General features: G+C 40.5%; 1 protein-coding gene and 1 long non-coding RNA gene across 7 annotated transcripts in view; one reads left to right on the forward strand and one right to left on the reverse strand.

Moving 5' to 3' along the window:
- pak4 (p21 protein (Cdc42/Rac)-activated kinase 4) overlaps positions 1-12,857 on the reverse strand; it is a 52,561-nt gene that overhangs the window by 19,059 nt on the left and 20,645 nt on the right. For 4 of the 6 annotated variants that reach the window (XM_082503880.1, XM_082503885.1, XM_082503882.1 and 1 more), the window contains exons 2-4: positions 2,195-2,422; positions 1,808-2,013; positions 354-558 (exon numbers count right to left, since the gene is read on the reverse strand). In XM_082503880.1, the coding sequence (XP_082360006.1) occupies positions 354-558; positions 1,808-2,013; positions 2,195-2,395 (612 nt within the window). In that variant the 5' untranslated portion in view covers positions 2,396-2,422. Of the gene's footprint in view, positions 1-353; positions 559-1,807; positions 2,014-2,194; positions 2,423-12,373; positions 12,429-12,857 lie in introns of all 6 variants that reach the window. The other 2 variants (XM_082503883.1, XM_082503884.1) reach the window with 1 other exon arrangement.
- LOC309687152 lies at positions 6,552-8,148 on the forward strand. The gene is made up of 2 exons (XR_014270643.1): positions 6,552-7,049; positions 7,884-8,148. It is a non-coding gene; the product is annotated as an uncharacterized lncRNA (long non-coding RNA).

Below are 12,857 nucleotides of genomic sequence, written 5' to 3' on the forward strand. Positions count from 1 at the left end.
ACATTCATACAGCGTTTAATTCTGTGGCTAAGCAACTTCTATAAGAATCACTATTTTGCGAGAGTATGTGGGCTAAAGGAGCAAGGGGTCAAACTGAACCACAATCAACCTTTTGTTATAATGTTCATGTCAAACATGCCCAAATTTCCAATCATGATATCAGTGTGAAGCAAAAGGCTTCAGATTACTCTCAGTTTCAACATTTTTCCCCCTAATTTTGGATAAATGTGATGACGCCTTCTGTTTGTGAGGGGGGAGTCAATCAGAAGAAAACTGGGCAAGAACTGAGCATCAAACAGCCTTAAAAATAATAATACAGCTGTGAATGTGAATCCAGGTTCTTCGGTATCTACCTGGTCTCTGTCCCGAGGCCGTCTGTCTCTGTGAGGGGGAGGAGGGGGGCCTTGTCTGTCCCTCTGGGCTCTGTTGGGCTCTTGACCCCGGGGCTGCTGTTGGGGGCGGCCCTGGATCACCTCATCTGTCTGAGGAGGACGGACTCCGCGCTGACCTTGGTGGCCGGGGTCACCTCCGCTCTGCTGGTCTTGTCTGAGTCGGTCTCTGAAAATCACATCGACACAAATGTAAATACACAGATTTATAATAACTTTATATTATTTCATTAATTTGCATTTCTCTTTTATTTTGCATTTTATTTATTTTCAAGTTGTTTCCAGTTGAGTTTTTACTGTTTGAAAATGTTGAGTTTTAGTATTTTTACTTATTACAGTTTATTACAGAGGGTGTTTGTCAGTTCAAAATAGATTTTATGATATAAACATAGCTTGCAGTGAAGACAGATGACTCACGGTCATGTTGACATACCAAATCTGAATGAACAAAAGGACTGAAGCCTCATTAGGCAGGTTGTGTCAAGAAGAACGAAAGCAAAGACATTTCCCGTACAGTTTTCTTTCTGTTTAATTATTTTTTGTAAACGGAGGTCATTTCAGTTAAGTGAAAAAAACTATAAAGGGGTGTGGTATGCATTTTAGTTATCCCACCAACAAAGATGGAAAAGCAATTATCCGAAAGAAGATCTTGCACTTAAATAAAATACAAAAATAAAATAACACAAAATAAAAAAACACAGAGAATATCTTTATTTTTTTCCTTTGCTGCAGATGTTTATTGAGACTGGGATGTCCACATGACTGTGCTGACAACCTGAAAAAATGCCACGTAATAAAACAAAACAAAAGATAAACAAACAGAGTAATCAAAAACTGAAACTTAACACAAAAACTACTTAAAATATAAAAGAACATTTATGGTAAGTACACAATATCATTTCAGTATAGTTTAGATTTCATGACAATTTACTAAGTTTCTTCACTCCTACTTAAGTAATCCAATACTCATGAGTAAGCTTTTTTTAGCTGGTCCTGAAAACATTTGGTGTGTAGGGAGTAATGGTGCCTTCCAGAGGAAGTCAGAATTGAAACACGCCCTTATCTCAGCCTCATCAACCCGAGTTAACAATCCAAAATGGTGGCAGTGAACGTAAACAGTATTAAAATATGTAAAACTTGTAATCTGTACTGCCACTGTTGTGCATTTGTGACTCACTAAATAAGCTATGGATAGTCCAGAGATTAGGATGCATCCATGAACGTGCTGCAGTGGTGTTTTGTTTTATGCTGTATTGGTAGCAATGGACGAATTGCTCTACCTTGCTAAGAGGCAAAACAAACCCTGCTTTTCCATTTTTTCGCACTCAACAGTTCCGGCATCCAACGTCCGAGGAATCTGGAACGAGGCAAATGTGCACGATTATCACTCCACGGGGAGCTGTAGTTCATCGTCTCACCTGTCTTGTCTGTCTGAGTAGTGTCTGTGTTGAGGATCTCCGTTCTCCTGCCCTCCACCTCCTCCTGAAGAGCTCGAGTCCCTGCGAGGGTGTGTTGGAGGACTCCCTCGCCGCAGGGAGTTGGAGCGAGTGACGGACATGGTGTCGAACTCATCCAGCAGCCATGTTAGAGACTCTGTTCCCATCCTGCTGCCGCGTACGATGGTCTGGAGATTTAAAAAAAAAAAAGGAGGATGCATTACAATCTGTAAAGTTAGCAGGTTACAGGGCTGGCAGCGTGTGTTGTTTTTGTATAAAAATGACTGAAAACTACAATCACGAGAATATTTTAGATCGTCTATCACTAAAGAATCAGTATGATAAACTCAATCTCTGATTTTCGCTCACCTTTCGCGGTTCTACAGTAGTGATGATGGTCGCGTCGATAAAGGGTTTGGGCCTCTGCGCCGTGTCTTCGATGAGTGACTGCCATTGCCGCGGCAGCCCGACAAACTTCTGCTCCTGCTCGTCAAAGTCCGTGTGCACACGGTGCTCAAAGTTGGACGGAGCTGAGATCTGGATACGAGACTTCTTCTTTTTGGCAAACATGATGGCAGCTGTGGCCGAGCATCAGACCTGTGTGGAGGAAGGTGGAAAGGGATGAAGGCTAACAAAAAGTAACAGTAAGGAGAAAATGCAAATGTAAAACTCCCAAGTAAAATATGTAAAACACACATGCATGCTCACAGGCAGCGACGCTCGAAAACAACTGCTGTCAAGCTTTGAAAGTCACATCTCATTTAAGGGTTTTAGAGGCTGTGGATGAAGTCTTCTCAATGAATCACTTTCTAAAAGTCTCAATTTTCTTGTCATGGTTTTAAAATGCCTCGGGTTTAATTTGTATGTTTGATTAAGCTCCTTTTATCATGTGTTCTGTTTTACCTGTTCTTTAAACACTCAGTTATACCATTTGTTTATTTTAAGTTTTCTTTTTTCATTTATCATATTTAAAGCGCTTCTCTCTCTCCCCCATGTGGCTCTCTGTTTTATGATGAACCTGATGAAGTCCACAAACTGAAACCGGTCAGTCAAATAAAGGTGTTCTACACAGTAAGAATTGCTGGAGCTTCAAGCTCGGCAGAAGTAAACTCAAATATCAAACAGTTTCAAGAAATCTGCAGGTGATAACCGGGTGTTTCCTACCAATGTTACTATTAAGACAAAGCAAAAGTACTTTCAGTCAACTCTGAGAGCCCTCGTGCTTTTTTCTTAGCAGATATTTTTATTCGTAAAAAAGTATTTAAATCTTTGCTTTGCTTGTCAGTGTAAATTTGTGTGTTTTTGGAGAGACAGACTCAATTCGTTTTTAAAAACACGATTAGGCTGAAACAAACATACTAATCGAGTCATCTTTTGTTGTACTGCTTTGGCCTCTCGCAGACGTTAATCGAGAGTCAAATGATTCAAAATCCTGTTTCTTTTTAACCATTAATCAAATGTGATTTTTGGCCAGTTTTGGCAGCACTCGCGGCGTGTCACGTACATACTCTGTAGTGAGTCATTAACAGCTCACATTTTGCCAGATAAAACAGACAAATACACGATTCTGCACTTATCACTTAAAAATAATTGTGATTTCAACTTATCACCGTGTGCAAGTGGGAGGATGTCTCAGAACGCCCTTTATCTCATCCTGCAACATTTTCCTTTGAGGACTCATATTAGATGGCCATAAGACGACGAAATAAAGAAGTGGTTTTAATATTTTCGATATTTAACTTGTTGGAAGGACTGTGAGGCCCGACTCAGGATTGACACTCGCTTTTTACTTCAGCTGAGGGTTCTGCCATCCTGCTCCCAGAAAAAGCCTCCACGTGTCCCTGATACTTGACAACATGAGCACAGGCCCACGTGAGGCTCAACAGATCGTGCAAGTGGAAAAAAAGCCATGTAATAAACTGGCAGTCTGTCCCGCCAATGATGTTTTCTCATGTTTGACAGATGTCCACACTTAGCTAGTGACCTTAATAAAATCACCTGCTGTTGTGGTTGACTGAAACAAAAACCAGCATATGTTAGAAAACAGCAGTCTGGATCCAGTATGAAAAGAGCCACTCCCTGTAGTCAAGCAGGGGAATCAGGTAAAGCAGGTGACTGACAGGTGAGGTGGAGCGGCGTGCTCATTACATATTTAAAAAAGTCAAATCTGAAAAGTTCCCACCTCAGCGAAATCACCTGATGATTTTTTTTGATGTACTTAATGAAGCGGTGCAAAAAAATGTTAAAATCACAGTAAATGTTTTCTGAACTAAACAGATGTGCTGAACCAAATCAATTTTATACCCACTCCAAATATCACAATCTAAAAGGCTAAATCTTATTTTCTTCTGTGTGATTTTTGTTTCTGCGAACAACATTCAGCATCAGTCGTTGTGATTTGCTGCAAACGATCCTCTGCTTGCATATAAAGACAGAAGGTAGAGCCTGATGGGTCCCTCTCAGCACTGGCATTACTCCTCACTGTCTTTTGCAGTTCTGGTTATTCATTATTAGTCGTGTTCATTATTAGTTTAGTTGAACAGTTTAAGTGATAGGGAAAAGTCTGAATCCAACAACAATCCAACAACCATCATTGTGTGGCTGGTTTGTGTACCATCACCACTCCGAGAGTCTATGACTAAGAAAAAATTCAGTTGTAGTATATTTATAGTAGGACAGTAAAATCTTACACGGCTTCATTGCACAAGAAGGATTCTGAGGATGTAATGACTCAGCTGGCTTGTTAAAAACAGCTGCTTTCTACAAAATACTGTGCCCATTCGCTCCATTTGCTCATGAAAAGAACAAAAAACAGGAGAAAGTCGAAAACAAAGTGATGAAAAAGATGCTGGGATGTAAGGATGGGGGGGATAGAGGGCGTGATGAGGCAATTCAGAGGGCGATCTGGGCGGGTCACAAGTTAACAGAGCATGAGTCATGTTGCTGAGCTCACAGGCTGCTGTGGTAATAAAGTCTTTCACAGCAGGAGCGTTTGAAGTGAAGTGAGACCCGCCTAGAAACACACTGAGAAATGAGAGGTTCAGAGCCAACGACGCAGCACAGACAGAGGACATCAGTACAGAAAAATAAATCAGGATCAACGTCGGCAAAGAAAAAACTAACTGTACCTACAAGTACTCTAAGCATTTTAATGAGCACACAAAATGAAAATAGAAATAATCAAGAACTAAAGGAAAACCCAAGGACTAAAAAAAAAAAAAAGTATTCCAGTCAAATCTTAAAACCTCACTCGATTTGCCAGATGTGCGAAAGCAGCCGATGAATGGCGCAGGCAAATGTTAAATGATGGATCAAAGTAGAAATGCTCATGATCTTCAAATGTTCAATCATTAAGTTGATTGAACATTTATTTCTTGTTGACTGTTCCCTGTGTGCCGGGGATGAGCGGGTGCTGTAAACACAGGAGGTTCAGGTATCTCAGCATCATATTCACAACTGATGGGAAGATGGAGTGTGAGAAACCGGTGCAGCTTCCTCTTGGTCCTGTTGTTACTACAATATTTTATTAATAAATACCTTTTATTTTACCTACTTACGAAAATAAATTTTAACCTTAGCTTGATGCTTCCTTACACCCTAGGGAAAGACTCACAGTCTCTTCCTCCTAGTGAGGAAGAAAGTTTATTAATTCAACATTAACACTGGATCAGAAGTCAGTACCAGCAGATAATCAAAACCAAGGTATTGGTATCACATTTCAACTGGAAAAAGTCATGAGCTCCATTTAGTTACCCAAAAACGAGTCTGCTGGGTTAATCCTCAGAGATCGGGTGAGGAGCTCGCAGTAGAGACACTGCTCCTTTGTGTCAGAAGAAACAAGCTAACGAGGTCCCGGGGAGGTCTAACTAGGAGAGACCCTGAGGTAAATCCCAAACTTGCTGAAGAGATTATATATCATCTGGACTGGAAGCACAGCTATAAAGGAACTGGAAACTATTGTCCGTTTCCCCCTCCCTTCGACACCTGCAGAATAACCTCTAGGATATCTGTCAAGAACAGCATGATACTAGCTACCAGAGGTCAGACAAGTGAAGCAGGAAACAAGAGAAACATGAAAGACAAGAGATGATTACAACCATCAAAAAGCCATGTATGCAACTCATGACAAATATAAACTTCAATGAATTTGAGTGGGAACTCCGAGCAAGCTTGCCTCCACCAGTGTGTGAATGTGAGAGTGAATGAATAGTGGAATTGTAAAGCGCTTTGAGGGCCCCGAAAAGTGCTATATAAATGCAATCCATTACTATCATTATTATTAAGTCACAAGTCTATGACAAGTATGCAGTTATTTAAGAGAGGTTGAGGTAGGTGAATTCCCAACACAGTCAGATGGGATGCAGCAGATCTTAAAGCCGACAGCTCCTCACATGTGGTGCATATGAGAACGGTTAGTAAACGAGCGTCATGTGTTTTGCCTCCCTTGCACTCTATCCAGGAAGCTTCCCCTTAAAACAAACCAAGTATTTCCAGTAATATGAACGTGTCTGAAAAAGGCTATTTCCTCTTGATAGGATAAAAAATCTAATGAAATGAATGGTAGACAGATCAGCTGTGATTTATATATGCAAAGCTGTTCTCTCAGTTTTCTAAACAGGATTATCAAAGACAGATTCCATTGGAAAAGAGATGAACTAAGATGAAAACAGAAAGAGATACAGACTCATTACCAGTTCATACTGTAAATAAGAACCAAGCTTCGGTGTGTTCACACCGAACGCGATGGACGCGAATAGAGCGTCAGGTTTACATGTAAAGTCAATGGAAAGGCGCGATGACGCGCGATTGCGGGTCCCGCGAAAATTCGGAAGCAGATTTGCGTCGCGAAAACGCCAAAACGCGTGAAACGCGCGTCAGTGTAGCGCGTCTGGCGCGTTTGACTCGCGAATAAAACCACGCGCGTGAGTTTTTGTGTTGCATTTTGTGCATATGCGCGTTTCGCGTCTACCGCTCGAGTTGGAAAAATCTGAACTCCAGCGTCAAATCGCGCCGCGACAACCAATCAGGAGCCTGGTGACGTGGCTGTTACCTAGGTCAAAGGGGCAGATCCAGCCAAAGCCTTTCATACTTCAATGGAGGGGAAGGCTAATCAATGCGGTAGCAAACAACTCGGAGCTGTACAACACCAGCTGCTTTCAGTACCGAGACAGGAATAAAAAGGACCGAGCTTGGAGGAAGATATGTGAAGAGATCGGGCAACCTGGTAAGTTCATTCATTTCTCTTTTGAAAGTTTTCACTGACCCGGGGAAGCAGCACAAAAGCTAGCAAGCCACCGCTATTTTCCCACTGACGTACAAATACCGTTCTGCTTTTATGCATGTTGTCATTTAGGAATATATTTTATTGTTTATTAATAAACAGCACACAGTGGTCCCGCTGTTCATCCGTCACTGCTTTGCTTTTTCGCTGATTTTTTATTGCACAGTACAGCATTGCATTCTGCAGCCTGATTGACAAATCTCCTGCGCTTGCCAAATTTATCACGTTTGGTTTTGATAACCATCGCGTCCAATAGAAAAAACAGCACAAAAACACCCATAACTATGAGCCTCATTCGGAAATAGACACCTGCACCGTGAGGGAAAAAGGCGCACGAAAGTGGCGGGCAGATGAAGACAAACCGCGGCATAATAATACTTTTACGTTTTGCAATCTACAAAGGTTTGCACTTTGAGAACCAATTGTGAGAACTGTGACCAGGGGCTAGTTATTCTGAGAACCCCTGCAATAAATGAGGGACCACTGTCTACTCTACGATTATTATATCCAACCTGTTAACATTTAATACTGTATTGATAGAACCAACTGATTCTGCAGCAGAGCATCCCCAGTCCCTGAGCTCCTGCTGCTGCACCCACAGATATGTACAGCAAGCACTGATACCTTTTTAGTCGGTGGGATTCCCTTGTGATCACCTTTACTAAATATCTACAACCAATCTGATTATATCCTGTTATTGGTTTTTTTTTTTTCAATGTTGAAATTAAAATCTAGTAGCAGCCTTCTCATTTCTTTGTGTTTTGTGCTGTTTTACAGGCCCACAGAGGAGGACGGCTCCGAGGCAGATGAGGGACGGGTCCCAGGACGGTCCATCGGCGGTGGAGCTGGCCATCCTGGAGTCCCTGAAGAGGCCACACCAGTCTCCAATGGAGCATTTCCTCCTCAGCCTTGTTCCTGCTCTGGAGAGCAGCTGGTCCTTTTTATTCCTGTCTCTCTGTAAATTCTTATATTTTATATATTTATGTTTAATGTTTTTCTGTTTGAGACTTTTAATATTATTTCAAATAAATGTTTATAATGACTAATGTCTCAGTTCTACTACACAGCAAATGTTGGCACACAACTTGACACATGTAGAATTTATTTCATATTATACTAATGACAAAATATACTGATACAGTGGGATGCAGAAGTTTGGGCAACCTTGTTAATAGACATTATTTTCCTGTATAAATCGTTGGTTGTTACAATAAAAAATGTCAGTTAAATATCATACAGGAGACACACACAGTGATATTTGAGAAGTGAAAAGAAGTTTACTGGATTTACAGAAAGTGTGCAATAATTGTTTAAACAAAATCAAGCAGGTGCATCAATTTGGGCACCACAAAAAAGAAATGAAATGAATATTTAGTGTATATCAATGTGTGTGTCTCCTATATGATATATGGGGTGCCTTTGTCTGGATGTGCTTCCCATCCAGAGCTGCACAGCACAGAGGAAAGTTCCAGCGCTCCTGGAATCCCTCTGTGATGGAGCGCCAGTCTCCAGGTGAAGGCACAGCCATGAAGTCGTCCACTAGACAGTCCCAGATGGACGTCGCTGCCTGGGGGGTGATCTGGCTCACCGTGGACACGCCGACTCTGAAACTGAACGCGATGGTCCTGAAGGAGTCCCCGGTGACAAGGAACCTGGACAAAATTGTTCAAAATCAGTATTATGTGTACTGCAGTTACAAAATACATTATTCAAATTCCAAAATACTTTTGTGATGTCAGATATAAATCACAAAACTTAAATCTTACATAAAACATTTTGTAATTATAAGGATAATTACAAAATGTATATTAGATAATATCTAAAACAGTTGTGTTTTGTTTTAACTTTAACATATCATAATTTGATTGGTAGCAACTTTCACAACTACAGTGAGCCAATCACTCATAATTTCTAAACATGTCAATCAGGTAGGAATGAAGTGAGACATTAATAGAAATAAAGAGTTGTATGTTGACATGTAGCCCTTTCCTTGCTTAAATCATTAATATTTTTGAAAAATTAATCTGTGATAAGACAGCTTATCAAGATAGAACCATGTAACTAGAGATGAACCAAACTGTTCACAGTTTTATCTAACTCTGTTTTAATAAAGGCTGTGACCCCTGCTATAGAGTCTGACAGCTGCAGGGATTATATACAAATATTCAACTATCCCAGAATTAAACCAGGTCTAAATAAAAAGGAGTGAGTATCACTACAAAGGTTAACTCAGTGGTCCTAATGCTACAGTTTGATATCAGCAAACACCGAGCGCATACATTGATGTGACACCACAGCCATGCTATCATTCAAACACTGATAACAGCATAAATCGAATTAAATCGGGACTTGATGAGACCTTCTGAGTATCACTAGAAATATTATAAAGAGTCGTCTCTGTACCACAGTTTGCTTTCAGTAAACACCGACAGCATTCACTGTTAGCATAGCACATCCATGTTAGCAGTGTATAACTGGATGGATTAGCATATTAGCAGAGATATCAATAAAGGACTACCGTATTAAATAGTTTTACTAACCTCAGGCAGACGGACAGGCGCTCTGCAGGTGGGATTGAGCGTCTGTAGTCGGTGTTTAAGCGGGCGATGCTGGGACCGACGAGGGAAAGCAGGTCCTCAAACTGGCCGACGGTGATAGCGCTGGAATCGGCCGTCATCCAGGCGCAGCTCCTGGAGCAAGTGGTGAAACTCACCAAACTGCTCATGCCTCTGGAGGACCTGATGGACCCAGGTACGGCGAGGACGTCTTTTACGCTGCTGCTCTGCTCTCCACAGTACATAGAGAAGGGAGACTCTCTCTTCAAGCGCTAGCTCGATAGCTGCCATCTTGCAAAGATACCAGTCTGGCACAACTCCCTCCCACATTCCTCCCACATTTCCGGTTCACGCGCGTCAAAATATCATATTTTGAGGCGCGATGGATTTTTCTTGGACACGCGTTGAGACGCGAATGTACACGCGTCAAATTAGGGGCGTTTGGGGCGTTTTATTCGCGTCCATCGCGTTCGGTGTGAACACACCTTAGAGAAAAGTAAAAAAAAAAAAATTATTTAAATTAAACTCTGTTCTGTATTTCTATGAAATAATTTTCAGTGCTCAGTGAAATCTCACAAATAATCAAATAATTTAAGTTTTTCTATATTTAGTCAATATTTCCTTGCTTTAAATTCAAGTATTTTTCCTTCATCATCTCTTATATCAACAACCATTGAAGTTACAGGACAACTATAAAAATGTAAACTGTAAAGAGAGATCCATTTTCAAAGGTCATTAACCTATTTTTTTTATTCTCTTCTACGAATTTTAGTGACATCTGTACAAGAAGCGCTTGTTATGTTTATGTCTCTGTATGAATGACTGGAGAAGGTCAGGAGGAATTAGATTAGAAGTCTGTCGCTATCACCATTTCCAAACGCTGATTCAGTTCCTAAAAGTAAACAAATACAAAATGGTCCAAATTTCTTCAGCTCCAATAAAATGATCACTTCAGGAGTTAGTGATGTTGGACTAGCTAACTACAGAGCTGTGGTTAGGCTAATATCAACACATCAGAACAGGAAAGTGGGATGAGGGTTAAACTGTCCTCAATAAAAGTTCCTGTTGAAGGTCCCTGATGGACAAATGCTGTCATTAATATGTTGCTGTGTGGTTTGTTTTACTCGGAAGCTTATTGTCCACACTGAAAACTGTGAGACCTACTACGCATGAATACTGATCACAAAACTTTTGAGGGGCCGAGTAACAGTTTTTGGGAGCTCGCCTCTGTTCAAATAACACGACATGAAGAACTGCAGAACCTTAAAATACGAGAAACAGAGTCAACAAGTCAGCATTTCACAAGCAGACAGGGAAAGCTAACACTGGTGCTAATGCTAATAATGCTAAAAAACAAACAACAGTATCTGGAAGTCATGTGTGACAACAGCCACTCTTATTGCTTTAGGTTTAGTGAGCAAAGCTGAAGCATGCAGACTTTTTTTTTGACCAGATCAAAAAATTTAGCTTCACACTTGAACACATATTCAGTTTTTTCCCTGGAATCCCCACCCAGCTCCCAACTCTGGATTTAATTCCCATTAGCAGAACTGACTCGCAGCTGACTTGCAACAGCACAGTTACAACATGGATGATAAATGCCTCTTTCCAGTTATAATGAGTCTGGTGACAACAGGGAGAGGAGAATAAATCACCACAGAGGCCTATCATTAGTGTTTGGGCTGAGACACCAAAACAGTCAGTCAATGCATCTGAACTGAAAGGAACTGAAAGAAAGCACTGCCTAAAGGAAGGATAAAAAGTTATGACAAAAGACTGAGGAGGATTACTACACTACAGTAACACAAACCTTATACTCCTACATTTAAATACAAACAGTTATCTGACTGATTAAGTTGTAATATACAACAAAGCACAGGGGCCTGTTACATACAGGAAATCAGTACAAAAAACACATGTGAGGGCTGATAATGACATTGAGCATCTCATATTTGTGGCGGTCTGGCCTTGAATCAAAGAGCCCTGCGGCTTTCAAATCCTCTGCTTTTTCTTTCTCTTGCATTTGGAAATATGCGGAGCTCTGAGCCAAATGGCTGTGGGTAAAAAACAAGATTTTACTGCGGCCTTCAAGAGCCAAGAAATGATAAGATTCATAAGTAACAAAGGCCGAGTGGCAAACAGTAAACAGATTATGGAGCTCTGACCTCAGAGATCCCGTTTGATTTGAGAGCAAACCTTCTTCTCTCACAGGTTGCTTCACTGTTGCATGAACAAACCTAAGTGTGTGGGCGCAAAGACAAAGTTTACATGAAAGGACAAGTGAGTCCAGGCATGCAGTTCAATCAGGAGATGATAACTGCACAAGCCTGTCAGGACAAAATAACAACAGAGATGAGTCAGTAACTCATTCATCCCAGCACACAACACAGAATGAGCGTGTTAAAAACTGTCCATTCAAGTGCACTAACCTGAAGAATAACCAGGTACATTTTTGTTTATCAAACAGCCAAAATTGATGGAAAAATACTACTACTGTTATGTAAGGGGATACAGGCTCACTGCCTTAACCCACACTTTCTGTTATATATGATCAGTGAACAGCTGATTTGACTGGATCTGAACTTAAACTAAATTACAAGACAGACAGCTGACAGCCTGCCAACACCTTAGCTACGCGCTGCCAAAATCAGACCAAAGGAGAAAACTCCAAAGACGAAGGTGAAACCATGAAAGATTGTTCCTCATCTTCACCTTTTGAAATCTTTAACTTCCTCTTGACAGATTTTGTTGATGGAAGGATCTCCTCCTGTCACAGAGACACGATCTGAATTAAACTGCAAGTTTCAGCTTTAAGAAAGGGGTCAAAATAACAACAACAACAACAACAACAAGAACATAAATATAATTAATGAAAAAAAAGACTGTTTATCCTTTTTTCATGAATGCTGGAAGACAAAGTCATAAGTGACAATTAAAAATTTTTGTTATACTATTCATAAAAGGTCTCAAACTATTGGCACAAAAATAAGTATGCTTGTTAGTAAAAAAAAACATTTTGCTGAAGTTGCATTTTTCTTTGCATATTTCTTTAACATCTTGGCCTATAAAAGCCCACTGATCTCAAAACAAACACATAAATTAATGTGTTTGGAGACCAAACCAGACACCACTCTTCTAGCTTTTACTGTTTAAAAAAAAGTTGAAATAGAGAATACAGAAAATATATAACAGATAT

Source organism: Aulonocara stuartgranti (assembly GCF_965226115.1).
Source record: "Aulonocara stuartgranti genome assembly, chromosome: 14".
Lineage (NCBI taxonomy): Eukaryota > Metazoa > Chordata > Actinopteri > Cichliformes > Cichlidae > Aulonocara > Aulonocara stuartgranti.